The sequence below is a fragment of the Hemiscyllium ocellatum genome, chromosome 35 (genome assembly GCF_020745735.1).
Source record: "Hemiscyllium ocellatum isolate sHemOce1 chromosome 35, sHemOce1.pat.X.cur, whole genome shotgun sequence".
NCBI lineage: Eukaryota > Metazoa > Chordata > Chondrichthyes > Orectolobiformes > Hemiscylliidae > Hemiscyllium > Hemiscyllium ocellatum.
In genome coordinates, this window is record NC_083435.1 from 6,135,489 (window position 1) to 6,152,879 (window position 17,391).

Genomic DNA, 17,391 nt, shown 5'->3' on the forward strand with positions numbered 1-17,391 from the left:
TTTCCTCATTCCAGCAGCAACATTATAAAACAGATTCCAGAAAAAGGTCGGTCAAGGTACGAAGATAAACAGATCACAGATAAACAAGATTGGTTCATTAATTTTTAACCAGGTGTGGGAAATAAGAAATGCAGTTTTCTGCAAGCGATATAGAAATGGAATTGTTGTAAGTGCTAGTGGAGTGTAATTTCTGTAGATGGGGGAGGGGTGAGACATTATACAAACGGTCATGGAATTCTTGTAGCATGTAGTATACTTAAGGCTAAGACTTTAATGAATCTAGGGGGTCTTTTAGAGAAGTAGTTTTAAAGAAAGTAGCTTTAAGCTAGGAAATAACTATGGAGTGTTGTAGCTGACCACAAAAGAAGAAGTAAGGGCATTTTCACAAGAAAGCTGACAGTAACAGAACAAGGAATGCAGACATCCAAGGACAGCCTGGTACACAGATAAGGAAAGAGAAAAACAAGTGAAGTGAAGAAAAACAAGTAAAGGCCAAATAAGGGAATGAGATGAAATAAATGATTATGATAGGGTAAGAATAGGGAAAGGGGATGTGAGCCTGCAACACACAAACTGTATAAAAATGATTGCATAACTGATACCTTTGTGCTTTTTGCCAGGCTAGCGGGGTGCCCGGACTTGCAAGTTTGTAATAAATTGTCCTTGTTTCCATGGCTTTGTCTCCGGCTGATTTATAAATGAGTTCTGTTTCTAACACAGGGAATCAGTCTGCTTCACTGGTCTGACTTTGTTTCTGGTCAGTAAAAATATCAATATGTTTTCAACTTATTCTGAAGGAGGACAAAGACAGAGCAGCTAATCTGGAGGGGAGTGCTTTAAACTGTGTTCCTACAGGAGTCTGCAAGGACCGTTCCGTCTGACAGTCCTTGGTTCACTCCACTCCCACCAACGAAGCCCCAGGTACCTTCCCCTGCCACAAGAAAAGATGCAAAACCTGCCACTACACCACCCCCTCACCTCCATCCAGGGCCCCAAACAGCCTTCCAGGTCAGACAGAGGTTCACCTGCCTCTCTTCCAACCGAGTTAACTGTATCAAGTGCTCCCAATGTGGTCTTCTCTACATCAGGGAGACTGAACGTAAACTTAGGGAATGGTTCACCAAGCATCGCAGCTGGGCTCACAGGGGCCAACCAGACCTCCCAGTCACCGCCCATTTCAATTCCCCTTCCCACTCCCTTTCTGACATGACCATCCTTGGCCTCTTCCATTGCCAAAACAAACCAGAGCTCCTATTGGAGGAACAACACCTTATCTATCACCTGGGCACACTCGAGCCGAGAGGATTCAACATTGAGTTCTCCAGTTTCAAATAACCTCCCTCTCCATCCCCCGACTCCATTCCCAGTCCCTCCCCCTCCCTTCCACAATCTCTGCCACCAAATGAATTCATTTTCCCATTGACCAACCAGGTCATACAGTCGACTGTCATCAGCTATCCTCACTTCACCACCCTGTCCGCACCAACCCCTTTATCTGTAGTTCCCTCCACACCCAGCCCTAGTCTTGAAGAAGGATTACAACCGAAAAGTTAACATCTCCACCTCCTGGTGCTGCCTGGCTTGCTGTGTTCTTCCAGCCTCCTGCCTGTCTACACCAACATCTCAGCGCGCACTCCCAGGCAGCAGCTGCATACATCCCGCTACCAAAGACATTGGCATTCAACATGTGCCAGCCTGTCCACACCATCATGGCACAGCTCCCATCCACTTACAGTATGTGTCTGCACTTTAACGTTGTCCTTTGGGTCACACCGGTAACTATCATTGGAATGCTGCTGCCATGATACTATGCTCACAGAGACAGGCACCCAGCTCGTGGATTGGTCCAGGTTCCCTCAGGACTATTTCCCAGCTCTCTCAGTGCTAACTCACTCTGCACCTCCCTGGATGCTCACAGCATCCCTGCCTCACCCTGCCCTTATTTTTTGTAGATATTTTTATTGAAATTTAACATTTTTGCAAATTTACAAAAATAAACAAAACTCTCAAATACAAACATTGATGTACAATTAAATCATATATACAATAGTCATAATTTAACAAAGAAAAGAGAAAGAAAGAAAACAAAAAAAAGAAAAAAAAAGAAACGAAAAAAGAAAGAAAAAAAACCTCAACTTTCTACTAATCTAACTTATAACTAACCAGAGCGTATACCTAAGTCTCTTACATGCTCGGAATGTATAAACATCAAATATAATAAAACCCGTATTCGCGCAGGATTCCTCTCCCAAGGGGCCCTGGAGCAGCCCGGTCTGAAATCTTCACTAAATAAAAGCCCTTGTTAGGATAGCCGAAATATCTGCATTTATATAATTCAAAAAGGGCTGCCATATTTTATAAAATAATTCAGTCTTTCGGTGCACCATATTTGTGAGGAAGTCAAGGGGGATATATTCCATAATTAATCTGTGCCAATTTGAAAGTCCAGGGGGGCCCTCAGCCACCCAGTTCACCAAAATATTTTTCCTTGCACAGAAAGAGAGAATAGAAAATAGTCTCTTCCCATGCATATCCAGAGATGAGAGGTTCGAAAAGCCCAAAAGGAGAGATACAGGGTCCACCCTAATTTCCGTTCCTAAAATTTCTGTCAGGGTATTTGCCACTTTAGTCCAGTATCTGCGGATTTTCTGACAAGTCCACAGACAATGTACAAGAGTACCCACCTCTATTTTGCATTTGGGACACATTGGAGATGCTCCTGCCTTAAGTTTTGCCAGTCGAGCCGGAGCTATATGGGCCCTATGAAGTATCTTTAGTTGGATAGCCTGAGTTCTGTTACAGATAGCAATTCTTCTAGCATTTTCCCAAATGTCATTCCACATATCCTCAGAGATTTCTAGCCCCAAGTCCTGCTCCCATGTTTTAAGCAGGTCATCCATGTCTCCTGAGACTCCTTCATGTAGCAAATGGTATATAGTACTAACGGAGGATGCCCCCGCTGGTCGTAAGACATTACGTTCTCTGTCTGATTTATAAAGACTATCTATTAATGTAGTCTTCCTCTGTATATAATCTCGAACTTGGAAGTATCGAAAGAGATCCCCATTAGGTATTCCGAATTTCAGATGCAGCTGCTCAAAGGACATCAGGATCCCATCTTTAAATAGGTCCCCTAAGCATGAGATGCCCCTGGATCTCCAGAGTTTAAAGGTGGCATCTGTAATCCCCGGTTGGAATCCCCATGCGCATACTACTGGTGCATGGGGGGATGTTTTATGTGAGTTACCCTCATTTTGCCGCATTATATTCCAGGCCTTAATTGTGTTTAATATTATGGGATTTTTACAGTGGTCTGTAATGATTTTCCTCTTATCTGAAAATAAAAGGTTAATAAGTGGGTATTTTACTTGGGAGGCTTCGATATCCAGCCAAATTGATTGTGGATCAGATGAAACCCAATCAGCTATGTAACTTAGTAGGGAGCTTAACTGATATTTCCTAAAGTCTGGGAAGTCCAGTCCTCCCCTTGCCTGTGGAAATCGGAATGGTCTCTCCATCGCTGGAGGTCCTGCCTTATCCTTTCCATTAATTGTACAAAATTAGCCCTATACAGCTGATCAAATACTGGCGTGATAAAAATACCTAAATATAAGAAGCCCTCCAGGGACCAACGGAAGGGAAAAGGGGATCCGTCCATTAAGTGGGGTATCATAGCCAGACCACCCATTGGCATGGCTTCCGATTTTGAAAAATTAAGTTTATAGCCTGAGAATGCACTAAATGTATTAATAACTTGAATTAGACGAGGCACTGACATTAAAGGATTACTGAGGAATAAGAGAATGTCATCTGCATAGAGGGTAATTTTGTGTTTACCTGTACCAATCCTCGGGGCCATTATATTAGGATCAGCCCGGATGGCTTCTGCTAATGGTTCGATTATCAGTGTAAACAACAATGGTGAGAGAGGACATCCTTGACGGCAGCCCCTACCCACACTGAAGCCATCCGATCTTAACCCATTAGTAATAACAGCTGCTTTGGGGTCATTATACAATGTTGAAACCCATTTGGTAAACACCTGTCCAACGCCAAACCTTTCCAATGTGTAAAATAAATATGACCATTCAACCCTATCAAATGCCTTTTCCGCATCCAATGAAATTACTACTCCTGGTATCTTTCCCTGATGACAGGCTTGGATCATATTCAAGACCCTTCTGATATTATTGGATGATCTGCGGCCCTTAATAAATCCCGTCTAGTCCTCCTTTATAATATATGGCAGTACCCTTTCTAGTCTTAGTGCTAACATTTTTGAGAGAATTTTAAAGTCTCCATTTAGTAAGGATATTGGTCTGTAAGATGCACAATCTTCTGGGTCTTTTCCTTTTTTGAGGATAAGAGAAATATTTGCTTCTTTCAGCGTGGGCGGGAGACAGACCTGACTATGCGCAAAATTATACATATCCATAAGTGGGTCAACCAATATTCCTGTAAATTCTTTATAGAATTCAGCTTGAAAACCATCCGGGCCCGATGCTTTTCCGCTCTGAAGTTGCCTAATTGCCTCAAGTATTTCTTGGACTGTTAAAGGGGTATTTAGGGCCAACACCTGTTCCGGAGTCAGGCCCAGGAAGGTCAAATTTTTTAAAAATGACTGCATCCTCCTAATCCTATCTTCACAATCCTGCGATCTATATAGTTCAGAATAAAATTCTTTAAAGGTCGCATTGATCTTTTTATGATCATGAGTCAGGGTACCTGTACTTTCCTTGATGGTCGGAATAGTTTGAGGGGCTTTCTTTTTCTTTGCAAGAAATGCTAAGTATCTACCCGGTTTGTTGCCATATTCATATAATCTTTGTTTCGCAAATAATATTTCCCTTTTAGCCATTTGAGTAAGCGCGGTGTTTAAAGCTGTCCTAAGAGCTGTAATCCTCTGCAATTTTGTGATAGAAGGTCTATCAGCGTATGCTGCTTCGGCTGCTTTTAGGCGAGCTTCGAGCAGACGCTGTTGCTCTCCCTTCATTTTCCTCTGGGTCGCTGAATAGGAGATGATCAAACCTCGTGCATAAGCTTTGATGGTCTCCCACATCATTGACGGATTGCTAGCCGTACCAGTATTAATTTCTAAAAAAGTTTTAAGTTCTTGGGAGAAGTACTTTAAAAATTTGCTATCTTTTATCAGGAAGGGGTCCATACGCCAATGCCGAGCAGATGTCCCATTGTTCTTTACCTTAGTTTCCATGTATACAGCGGCATGGTCAGAGATTGCTATAGTACCTATTTTACAGGTTGCTATAGAGTTTAGAAAAATCGATGGGGCAAAAAACATATCAATTCTTGTGTGACATTTATGTGGATTAGAGTAGAAAGAAAAATCTCTACCCTGTGGATGGAGACATCTCCATACATCTACCAATCCTAATTCTTTATTCAGGTCCGCCAGTTGTCTAGATCTGGGAGATACTCCAGCGGCACTCTTGGGAATCCTGTCTATTTCCGGATCCATAATACAATTAAAGTCTCCCCCTATAATTGTATGACGGGCACCAAAGGCCATCAGTTTTGAAAAAGCTTCCGTTATGAATTTAAAGGGGTGTGCCGGGGGGCAGTACACATTTAAGATCCCATATTCCTCTCCATTTATGAGGGCTTTAATCAAAATATATCGTCCAGATTCGTCTTTTATCTGATTTAGAATTTTCAAAGGCAAGTTCTTCCGGACAAGGATAACGACTCCCCTGCTTTTTGAATTAAAAGAGGAAAAAAAGGCCTGATCAAATCCGCCCTGTCGTAATTTTAAGTGTTCTTTATCCGACAGGTGTGTCTCCTGTAGGAGAGCTATATCAACTCTCTCCTTCTTAAGATTTGATAATATTTTCTTCCTTTTAACTGGCGAATTAACCGACTGTTCAGCCATAATCATCTGGACAGATCCGAGACCCCTCGGGAGGGGAAACCCTATCTAGAACATCCCGAGCATGGAGCATACAAGATTTACAAAAGTAAAGACTCTCTGATACACTCAAAACAATATAACAAAAAACTCTTTCTAAGTATAAAAAATATAAAACATTCCGAATTGGAGATTTTCTCCCTTGTTCCCAGGGAGCGTCACTTCCTCTCCCACAGTCCATCTTACCCTCTTCCAACCAGTGCCCCACCCTTGACCCAGGTGTTCCTCAATAAAATGAGGAGAATTCAAATATAATATAAAGCTAGAGTTAACAGTGAACACCCCACCCCACCCCCACCCACACCCACACCTAAATATATTTGGGAATATTAATACCATATATAACTATAAGATTACAATCTCAACACGTAATACTTAAATATAATACCACAAAATAACAGGGGAAAGAAAAACAACCCCGCTCCTAAAAACAGAAGTAAAATAGAATAAGGTAACCACCTCCCCCCATCAACATTAACCAAACGCCCCAACATATATATATACATACACACATAGGGGGAAAGATAAGAAAAGATGAAGGGATGTAAACCAAAATAATGGGAAAGGCAGACCAGCGTCCACAATCTCTTACAGCTTATTTAAGAGAGTCCAAGAATTCCTTAGCCTTCTCCGGTGATCCGAAGTTATATATGGATCCTTCGTGGCTAAGGCGTAGCGTCGCTGGATATCGTAAGGAGTACTGGATATTTAAGTCCCTTAAACGTTTCTTCGCCTCATCGAATGCCTTCCTCTTTCGGACCAAAGCTGGGGAGAAGTCCTGGAACAGCATGATCCTGGATCCTTTGTGGGTCATAGCTTGGGGATCTTTTCCCAGATTTCTTGAGGCTTCCAGGAGCATCTGGGCGGCACGGTGGCACAGTGGTTAGCACTGCTGCCTCACAGCGCCAGGGACCAGGGTTCAATTCCCGCCTCAGACGACTGTCTGTGTGGAGTTTGCACGTTCTCCCCGTGTCTGCGTGGGTTTCCTCCGGGTGCTCGGTTTCCTCCCACAGTCCAAAGATGTGCGGGTCAGGTGAATTGGCCATGCTAAATTGCCCATAGTGTTAGGTAAGGGGTATATGTAGGGGTATGGGTGGATTGCGCTTCGGCGGGTCGGTGTGGACTTGTTGGGCCGAAGGGCCTGTTTCCACACTGTAAGTAATCTAATCTAATCTGCCTCTCCCTATAGCTCTGCAGCTGGAACAGGACCGGGCGTGGGCGCTGGGTTGAGCCGGGCCCACGTACTGTGACCCGGTAGGCCCATTCTACCCTTACCTGGCCTGATCCAGCCTGCAGATTTAAAAGTTGTGGCAGCCAATGCTCTAAGAATGCTGTCAGCTGGCCTCCCTCTTCCTGCTCGGGAAGGCCCAACAACCGAATATTTTTTCTACGACATCGATTTTCGAGGTCATCAATGTGGTTTTCTAGGTTCTGGACTCGATTCTCGAGAAAACGGATGTGGTCGGCTGTTGATTTTATCCCAGTCTCTGAGGCTGCGGCCTTCGACTCCACCTCTCTGACTCGGCACCCCAATTCCTGAATGTCTCTGCCCTGCTTCTGCAGCTCGGCTGATAGTGCTTCTCTGCTCTGCCGAGACTGTGAGATTTAGATTTGCTTTATTATGCAACAAGAAGCTATTAAGATGTGCATGGTACCCTAGACATTTAATATATAACCAAACTAAATATGTGGTATGTCTTGCTACTTTATTTTATATATACTAGCTGTTTTATTTTAAGGAAATGTTAACGTTTGGGCTAATTTACGTAAAGATTGATCTTCTAACGATCAGTATTGCAATGTAAGCAGTTAGTAAGAAAAACAAGCTAGCTGAGGGCAAGGGGTCAGCTTTGAAAAATAACGAAACCTTGAGCGAGACAATACTTCTGCTAATATGGTGCAAAAACAACCAGCTAAGAGTACAAGGTGCGAGACGGTTGCTAAATTCAGGGGCTGAAAATATCATTAGACAGGGAAGTGGGTTATGCAGCTGGAGTTCGAGACAATGAGGACATGATCATATGCTTTCTCTGTAAGAAATGAGATCATTGTAAAGCAATGACCCTCGTGACCTCTAGGGGCCATGGGGAGGCTCTAAATTGCTATATAAGAAAGATCGCTGTAATGCTTGGGTACGCTTTTCTTTGGGAAGGCATCCAATTCTGCAGAATTTGTTAATAAAATCTTTGTTCTCTTGAATTTGTCCAGAGCGATTATTTAGAAGTGAATTTTCATTTCTAACAACTTGGGGGCTCGTCCGGCTCCACACTCCGGCTGCGGTGGGCTCAAGGAAGGACATCGGAGACGGTGCACCCTACCGAGTTCGGTAGTCCCCGATTCCTTACTCGCCGTCCCGCTTCGCGGCTTGAGCGAGTGGTATCCGGGAGGCTCAGGAGAACAAAGAGGGAGGAGACTGGCCAGTCATAAAGGGAAAAACAGGCAGGGGATCGAGTAATTTTGGTGCACTGAAGCCAGGTAGGCACAGATTTCTTCTGTTGCGTTCGGACAGGTTTGGTCTCTGATTGATGCGCGAAACTCAAGGACACCTTGTCTTGTCAGGTGTTGTTTATGTACCGGAGTCTCTGCGCTCAATTGGTTACCAGGGTTTGGTCTCTGCTTGATGCACAGGACTCAAGGACACCTTGTCTTGTCAGGTGTTGTTTACGTACCGGAGTCTCTGCGCTCAATCAGTTACCAGGGTTTGGTCTCTGACTGATGCGAAACTCAAGGACACCTTGCCTTGTTTGGTGTTGTTTACGTACCGGAGACTCTGCGTTCAGTCAGTTACCAAGGGTTGATTACCTGTTGCCGCTACCCGGTCGATCATAAGGAAATCCGGTGAGTGTGGGATATTCTTGTTTCTCGCACGGGCGGTTTATTTGCTTGTACTTATCTTCGGTATGGGAAACGGGGGCACAAGAGTGCCTGAACCATTGCCTGATGAAGAATACAAGGGGGTGCCGGATGATAGCCCGTTAGGACGAATGTTATGTAACTGGGGTCATGGAAAAAGAAAGGGGAAGTCTAGACGAAAAATGGTTAAATTTTGCGAAAAATGGTCACAACAACCTATTCAAGGGGGTTCTGTTTGGTGGCCCAAATTTGGATCGGACGAGGATTGGGTTTGTCAAATTTTAAATGATCATTTAAAGAATAAATATAATCCAAGACTAAAACAGAGAGAAACAGAGAGAGAGAGAGAGAGAGAGAGAGAGAGACATGAGGAGAAAAGGGGATAAAGAAGTAGTGAGACTGTCCCCGCACGGGAGGTCCCGGTTGGGGAACGGACCACAGGATTTGTTGTAGCCTCATTAAACTCAAATGATATAAGACAACTGAAGTTTTTTTTAACCAGCAGTTTGCAGTAAGACCGACAGAGAGAGAGAGAGAGAGAGAACTGCTTGCAAAACATTTAACTCTCTGTGATTCGGGTTGAATGCACATTTGTTTGTTGGTGATTGAATGAGGAAGTTTTATTCACTGGAACTTGAGTTCCAGGATTGTTTTAAATGTGATTTTTATGAAAATTTAACATGATTTATTTTCACTATGTGAAGGACAGTTGTAGTTAGGACTTCCATAGTTATTATCTGAGACCTTGGATTCGGCTATTAGAATTTTTTTAAAACTTGAAATGACAAATTATTGTAAGACAGTTATGATTATTTTATGACCTAAAGTATTGTAATTGAGAAATAGTTAGGAGTACACAAGAAAACTAATTTTGGATCTAAATTAGGATACTAAATTTGGGTGATTACAGTGGGTTTTAAAATTTGGGAACTGTATGTATTTTATATTTTAAATATTAAATACTAAATAAATGGATATATATATATGTTTACAGTTTAGGAACAGGCTTTAAAGTTAGTCAAGCATGAATTAAAATTGGTGTTTGAGGATATGAGAAGTTTGGAACATTACAATATTTCTTAAAAAGTGCCGATAGGGGACAAGGAAATTGGGTTTGTGTGTGACCCCCTCACCAGTGGGGAGGTCGGAACATTTAAAAGGAAATGACGGTCCTGGATGAGAATCCGATAGGATTGTCAGAACAAATTAATTAATGTTTGAGGCCCAGTCTGTATATGTGGGCTGAGTTAATGTCTATTTTTGAATATACTATTTACTGGGGGAGAAAGGAGACTTATATGGGGATACTGAATAGGGAAAGTGTTAATTGAGATTTTTTTTAAAAAAACTAGTAACAGCACCGGTATTAAGCTTGCCGGACAATTTGGCATGGGAGGGGGATGGTCAGGGGTGAGGACAAATATCCCCTTCAGAACCCTAACTGAGACAACCATAATATAGAAAAGTGAAATAATATACTAGACATGCAAAATTTGATAATCCGAGGGATACAAACTTGCATCCCCAAACAGCGAAAGTTAGCCAAGGTTTTTGACCTGAGGCAGGGAAAGGACGAGTCTCCCTGTCCATTCTTACACAGATTAAGGGAGCGGTAGAAATGAGTACAAAGGCATGGCCTGATATCCAGAAGAAGTTACAGAAGATAGAGGACGGGAGCGGTAGAAATGAGTCGGAGTTGTTACAGGAGGTTCAGAAGGTATTTGTATAGAGAGGCATAATGGCGGAGGAACGGAAGGCTAAGATACTGGTAGCAGTAGTATGGGAGGACTGTATGAAAGACAAAAGGAGTTGGATAAATACGGTGTTTATCTAAACCTGAATATTTACGTCTGTGTGGGCCGCCCCCCTCTGTAGGAATTTTGTGTTGGTGAAGATTTATGTGTGTCTTTGTGTGTGCAAATTTGATTGTAAAAAAAAGTCTCTGTGGATGTGAGAATTTGTGTTTGTGTATGGATTTTTTTTTATAAAAAAGGGCTTCTCAGCTAACAAGCAGTTTAACACTTTGTGGTCTGGCTTGAATTCATCTGTTTGTTAGTGCATGAATGTTTGAGTGTTTGTCACCTAGAGCGTGAGTCATGAGATATGTGGCTTCGCTGTTTCTCGTTTACTCCACCAGGGATTCCTGACTCAGACCCCTCCACTCGATATCCACCTCCACAAAGTGGAACCGGGAGACTGGGTTTTGATAAAATCCTGGAAACCGAAGAAACTCCAATCACTCTGGGAGGGACCGTTTCAGGTGTTACTCACCACCGATGTTGCCATACGAACAAAAGAAAAAGGGTGGACTCACGCCGCCAGACTAAAAGGCCCGGTGCCGCCGCCCAAAGAGGACTCTTGGTCGTGTGAGGCCGGTGATGAACCGTTGGTGGTGAAGTTAAAGAAACATCAAAAATGAACTCTCTTGGGACTCTTTTGCTACATATTGTATTATTATTTGCCTTCCTTTTAGTGGGGAAATTGACTGGTAACTGTGATAAATGACGCTCTAGGGTTCGGGTGTGGGACACTGAGTTAGAGTTATGCGGATCCTTTGTATCCCACTCCTCTTATGCTAATAATACTCGCTGTTATGATATGTACCCACAACAAAAGTGCTGGGAAAAAGGGAAAACTATACTATCAAGTAAAAAAAACAGGGGATATCTCGGTCTATCTAAGGCTAGGGTCTATCGTTGCCCCTTTATAAATTACGAATGGTTGTGTATGTCAACAGACAGTTTACAGGGACATGCTGAATTGCTGGAAACAGATAAAAGACCTAAAGGGGAATGTGCCAAATGCGGCGCTATAATTCAATTGGGAGATCCTAATTTCTTCTCCCTTTGCCATGATGAGGAGTCCCGGGAGGAATGTTGGGAGGATGGGAAATTGTATTATCAAATGTTAAATAAGGGATATATTGGATGGCCTGAGGGGAGGGTCCATGAATGTATTTGGGAAGAACACGAATGGGTCTGCATTAAAAAAAAGACAGCTGGGATATGGCTAACAGGCCGTGCGACAAATGCCGCCAAACTGTGAAATGGGGAGACCATGTCTTTCCGGGGTCTTTTGTGTTTCACACTAAAATAAGTGGTGCCTGTTACAACCGGGAGAAAATGATACCATGTTGGGAGGATGGGGAACATTACTACCAGGTATTCAGCCTGGGATATTACACGAGTGGAAATATAGACTGTCCACTTATGGCACAATGGCTCTGTATCAGTTTTACTGGCTCGGCAGCGGACCACTTTGACCGGGTTAAGGAAATATATCCCAGATTAGAGAAATCTATTCCAAATTACGATGCCAGAATAGCCGCCTCAGCCAAGGTTTCCTCCCTCTATGAGGACATTGAGAGTCGGCTTACTCTTCCTGATGTTGTGAAAAATCTCTTTATTGACTTCACGTCTCAAATTGCCAAAATTTTAAATGTGACGAGCTGTTGGGTTTGTGGGGGTCCGCATATGACCGAGCAGTGGCCATGGACGGGGGAGAGTTTGGATGTTCAGGAAATCCTCGAATACAATTGGACTTACTCCAAGAACAGAATTTATCAAGTCTGGAAATTGCAGAATACCCCGACGGGCCACTTCTGCGTTGGGAAACAGGGGTCCCGCCCAGTTGGTGACAGCCCCTGTCAGCGGGTCTTGAATCTCACCACAGACACTTGGTGGCCCCGACCCTTGGGTTGGTTTCTCACCAAACAACCCCTTGGGTTGTCTATCACCCAACAAGGGGATCTCACCTGCAGGCGGTTGCATCCCACCTCTGATTCCTGGAATTGCAGTGGTTCTGGCCCTTATGCGGGAATGCCGGGAATTAGGGAGGCCTGGGACGGTGTTGCCAGGGACAGTGGAGGGGGTCTGGCTCCCGATGGTTTATTTTGGATTTGTGGGGATCTGGCGTATTCCAGGTTGCCCGAGAAATGGGGTGGCTTATGCTTCCTCGGTATAGTCAGACCGGAGTTCTTTCTCCTCCCCCGTGATCAAGGGGCTGACCTGGGGGTTAAGTTGTTCGACTCCCTGCAACGGAGGTCCGGAAAGCTAGCACGGAAGCGTAGGAGTGCTAGTCAGTGGAATGTCCACAAGTACGGAGACATCCACTTGGCCAAGTGGGGCGCAGATTGGCCACCGTCCCGTATCATTGAGTATTATGGGCCGGCAAGTTGGGCTCAGGATGGCTCTTGGGGTTACAGAACTCCAATTTATATGCTTAATCGTATCATTCGCTTGCAGGCGGTGATGGAAATAATCACCAACAAAACCGCCTTCGCATTGGAATTACTGGCTAGATAGCAGTCTCAAATGAGGGCTGCAATATATCAGAATCGTCTTGCTTTAGACTACCTGCTTGCCTCTGAAGGGGGTGTCTGCGGGAAGTTTAACACGACAAATTGCTGTCTGGAAATAGACGATAACTACGAGGCTGTCCTAAAAATCACCCGGGACATCTGTAAAATGGCCCATGTACCTGTCCAGACGTGGCGACCTATAGGGGACGCTAGTTGGTGGAACACGCTTTTTGGGGGTGGCTGGTGGCGCATGGCATTAATAATGATGGTGGGTGTCGGGGCCCTGTTCCTCGTTATTCCCTGTCTGGTTCCTTGTGTTAGGGTATTGATCCAACGCCATATCGCCCAGATGCAAGCCATTGCCATACCCCAACATGGTACTCATGAACTTAAAGTTTTACTATTGAAAAGACAGAAGGACCTCCCTGAGCCGTAATTCAGCCTATTCTGTTACGCATGCACATCTTAAAAAGAAAAAGGGTGGAGTTGTGAGATTTAGATTTGCTTTATTATGCAACAAGAAGCTATTAAGATGTGCATGGTACCCTAGACATTTAATATATAACCAAACTAAATATGTGGTATGTCTTGCTACTTTATTTTATATATACTAGCTGTTTTATTTTAAGGAAATGTTAACGTTTGGGCTAATTTACGTAAAGATTGATCTTCTAACGATCAGTATTGCAATGTAAACAGTTAGTAAGAAAAACAAGCTAGCTGAGGGCAAGGGGTCAGCTTTGAAAAATAACGAAACCTTGAGCGAGACAATACTTCTGCTAATATGGTGCAAAAACAACCAGCTAAGAGTACAAGGTGCGAGACGGTTGCTAAATTCAGGGGCTGAAAATATCATTAGACAGGGAAGTGGGTTATGCAGCTGGAGTTCGAGACAATGAGGACATGATCATATGCTTTCTCTGTAAGAAATGAGATCATTGTAAAGCAATGACCCTCGTGACCTCTAGGGGCCATGGGGAGGCTCTAAATTGCTATATAAGAAAGATCGCTGTAATGCTTGGGTACGCTTTTCTTTGGGAAGGCATCCAATTCTGCAGAATTTGTTAATAAAATCTTTGTTCTCTTGAATTTGTCCAGAGCGATTATTTAGAAGCATCAATCTTCGCCTCCCACCTGGCAAACATCTCCTCAAAGCTCATCTTCATTGGTAAATCTCCTGAAGTAGCTGAAGACACCTTTGTTGCAGCTGAAGAGGGAGAGGGTGGGGGAGGGGTCCCTGCTTTCTTAGAGCCGCCTGTTCCCTTCCCTTTACTCATTTTCCAGCTAGTATTAGACTATTTAAATGTACTAAGAGGTAACTATTTAAGGTTAACAACTATTATAAATGGTTTAGTGAGTGTGGTGGGGGTGGATAGCCCACTTTTCCCAAGTTTTGGGTACAGCACTGTGGACCCAGTCTTGCTGGGTCGCCGCCATCTTGGATCCCACCCTGCCCTTTTAGCACTGTCCCCCCTCAGCCCCACTTTAAAGCTCCCTGTCCTGCTGTCTGACCTTACAGTCTGGTGCACACACAGAGCCAGGCAGCTTGTCAGCTGGAATTGGAGCTGCAGACTGAGAAGTTTGAGTTTGATTTATTGTTGTGACAGGGACTGCGATACCGTGAAAGGTGTTGTTTTACACGCTGCACAGGCAGACCACACCAGATAAAGTGCACCAGGTTAACAGAGCAGAGTGCAGAATACACTAATATTACCACAGAGAAGGTGCAGAGAGATCAGAATTAACATTTGATAGGTCCATTCAGAAGTCTGATAACAGCAGGGAAGAAATTGTCCTTGAATCTACTTGTAGATGTATTCAAATGTTTGTACCTTCTGTCTGCTGGAAGAGGGTGGAAGAGAGTGTATCTGGGGATCAAGCGGGTCTTTGATGTCGGTTACTTTGTCAAGGCAGCGTGAAGTCACAAAGAGTCAATGGATGGAAAACTGGTTTATGTGATGGCCTGGGCTGTGTTCATGACTCTCTGCAGCTTCTTGTGGTTTTGGGAAAAACAGTTGCATATCACACACTTGTATCCAGATAAGATACTTTCTATGGTACGTCTGTAAAAGCTGAGAAGCCTTATTTACTCCTTGTGGACACACTGAATTTCTTTAGCATCCAAGGAAGTAGAGATATTCCTGCCCTTTCTTCACCGCTGTGTTGATGTGTGTGGACCAGGACAGATTGTTGGTGACCATCATTCCCAAGAACTTAATGCTCTCGACCATCTCCACCTCAGTACCACTGATGCAGTCCTGAGGCCCTGATAGAATTTACCCTTCGGTCTGAAAAGCAGGGCTGAATGAGATAGTTAATGTATTGGAGTTTCAATTTCCTATGATTCCCCTCTTTCAGAGAATATTCCATCAGGTTTGAAAATAGTAAGTTCTTCAAAAGAAGGGAGGCAGAAAGTGGGAAACTACAAGTCAGCCAACTGACCAGTTATTCAGGGGATATTATTGGAAACTATTATTGAAAATGCTATAAGGTGGACTCAGAAAAAAATCAAAGTAATCAGACCAAGGCAAAATGTGAAAGGGAAATCCTGTTTATCCATTTTGTTGGAATTTTTTTTTGAAGAGGCCTCATGCTGTAAATAAAGAGGGATGAGTGGGTACAACAGACTGAGCTTCCTCGAAGGTATTTGATAATGCACCGTGTCAACGGGTATTGCACAAAAGAGAAACTCCTGGTGTAGGGGGTTATCTCGGCATCGATAAAAGATTTACTCACCAACAGAAACCACAGAATAGACATAAATGGGCCTTTCGTGTGTGTTCATTTGTGAATTCTGGAATCCCTACAATGTAGAAGCAGGCTTTCCAGTCCACACTGACCTTCCAAAGAATATCCCACCCAGACCCATCCCCCGACCCTATCCCTGTAACCCTGCATTTCCCGTGGCTAACTCACCTAGCCTGAATCGCCCTTTTCAGCATGGCCAATCTACTGAGCCTGCACATCTTCGTCTGTGGGAGGAATCCAGAGCACTCAGAAGAAACCCACACAGACACGGAAAACGTGCAAACTCCACACAGTCACCCAAGGGTAGAATCCAGTTCCTGGCGCTGTGAGGCAGCACTGCTAACCATTGAGCCGTGCCACCCAGAGAATGCTCTTTAGGCTGGACATTCAGGATATTCAAGGCTGAGACAGACAGATTATTAATCAGTGAGAGAATCAAGGGTCATGGGCCAAAGGCAGGAAAGTGGAGTTCAGGATGATCAGATAAGCCAACATCTCCCTAAATGCTGAGCAAACCCGACGGGCTGAATGATCTATTGCTGCTCCCACGTCTCATGGTCTTTTCGATGGTTGCCTAGAAACTTCTCTTGTTCTGGCCAATCAGGGAGATTCACCTAATAGTTTGATGTGGGGGTGCCAGGGTTCCATAGAATCCCAGCTGTGTAGAAACAGGCCCTTCAACCCAACTCCGTCCTTCCAAAGAGTATCCCAGCCAAACAAATTCCCATTACTCTACGTTTATCCCAGGCTAATGCACCTAACTTACACATCCCTGAACACTACGGGCAATTCAGCATGGCCAATTCACCTAACCTGCACATCTTTGGATTGTGTGAACATAGAACATAGAAAAATACAGAGCAGTACAGGCCCTTCGGCCCTCAATGTTGCGCCGATCCAAGCCCACCTAACCTACACTAGCCCACTATCCTCCATATGTCTATCCAATGCCTGTTTAAATACCCATAAAGAGGGAGAGTCCACCACTGTTACTGGCAGGGCATTCCATGAACTCACGATTCGCTGAGTAAAGAATCTACCCCTAACATCTGTCCTATACCTACCACCCCTTAATTTAAAGCTATGCCCCCTTGTAATAGCTGACTCCATACGTGGAAAAAGGTTCTCATGGTCAACCCTATCTAAACCCCTAATCATCTTGTACACCTCTATTAAGTCACCCCTAAACCTTCTTTTCTCCAATGAAAACAGCCCCAAGTGCCTCAGCCTTTCCTCATATGATCTTCCCACCATACCAGGCAACATCCTGGTAAACCTCCTCTGCACCCGTTCCAGTGCCTCCACATCCTTCCTATAGTATGGCGACCAAAACTGCACACAATACTCCAGATGCGGCCGCACCAGAGTCTTATACAACTGCAACATGACCTCAGGACTCCGGAACTCAATTCCTCTACCAATAAAAGCCAGAACAACCAGAGGAAACCTGCACAGTCACAGGAGAATGTGCGAACCCCAACCGACAGTCACCCGAGGCCGGAACCGAACCTCGGTTTCTGGCGTTGTGAAGCATCAGTGCTAACACATCCACTAATATCATTTATTG

General features: G+C 44.0%; 1 protein-coding gene across 1 annotated transcript; it reads left to right on the forward strand.

Annotated features, from left to right (window-relative positions):
* Positions 1-7,715: 7,715 nt before the first annotated feature.
* On the forward strand, positions 7,716-14,165 carry LOC132832510 (endogenous retrovirus group 3 member 1 Env polyprotein-like). The gene is made up of 2 exons (XM_060850580.1): positions 7,716-8,398; positions 10,914-14,165. The coding sequence occupies exon 2, from the start codon at positions 11,782-11,784 to the stop codon at positions 13,078-13,080; it is 1,299 nt and encodes a 432-aa protein (XP_060706563.1). The 5' UTR covers positions 7,716-8,398; positions 10,914-11,781; the 3' UTR covers positions 13,081-14,165.
* Positions 14,166-17,391: the final 3,226 nt, after the last annotated feature.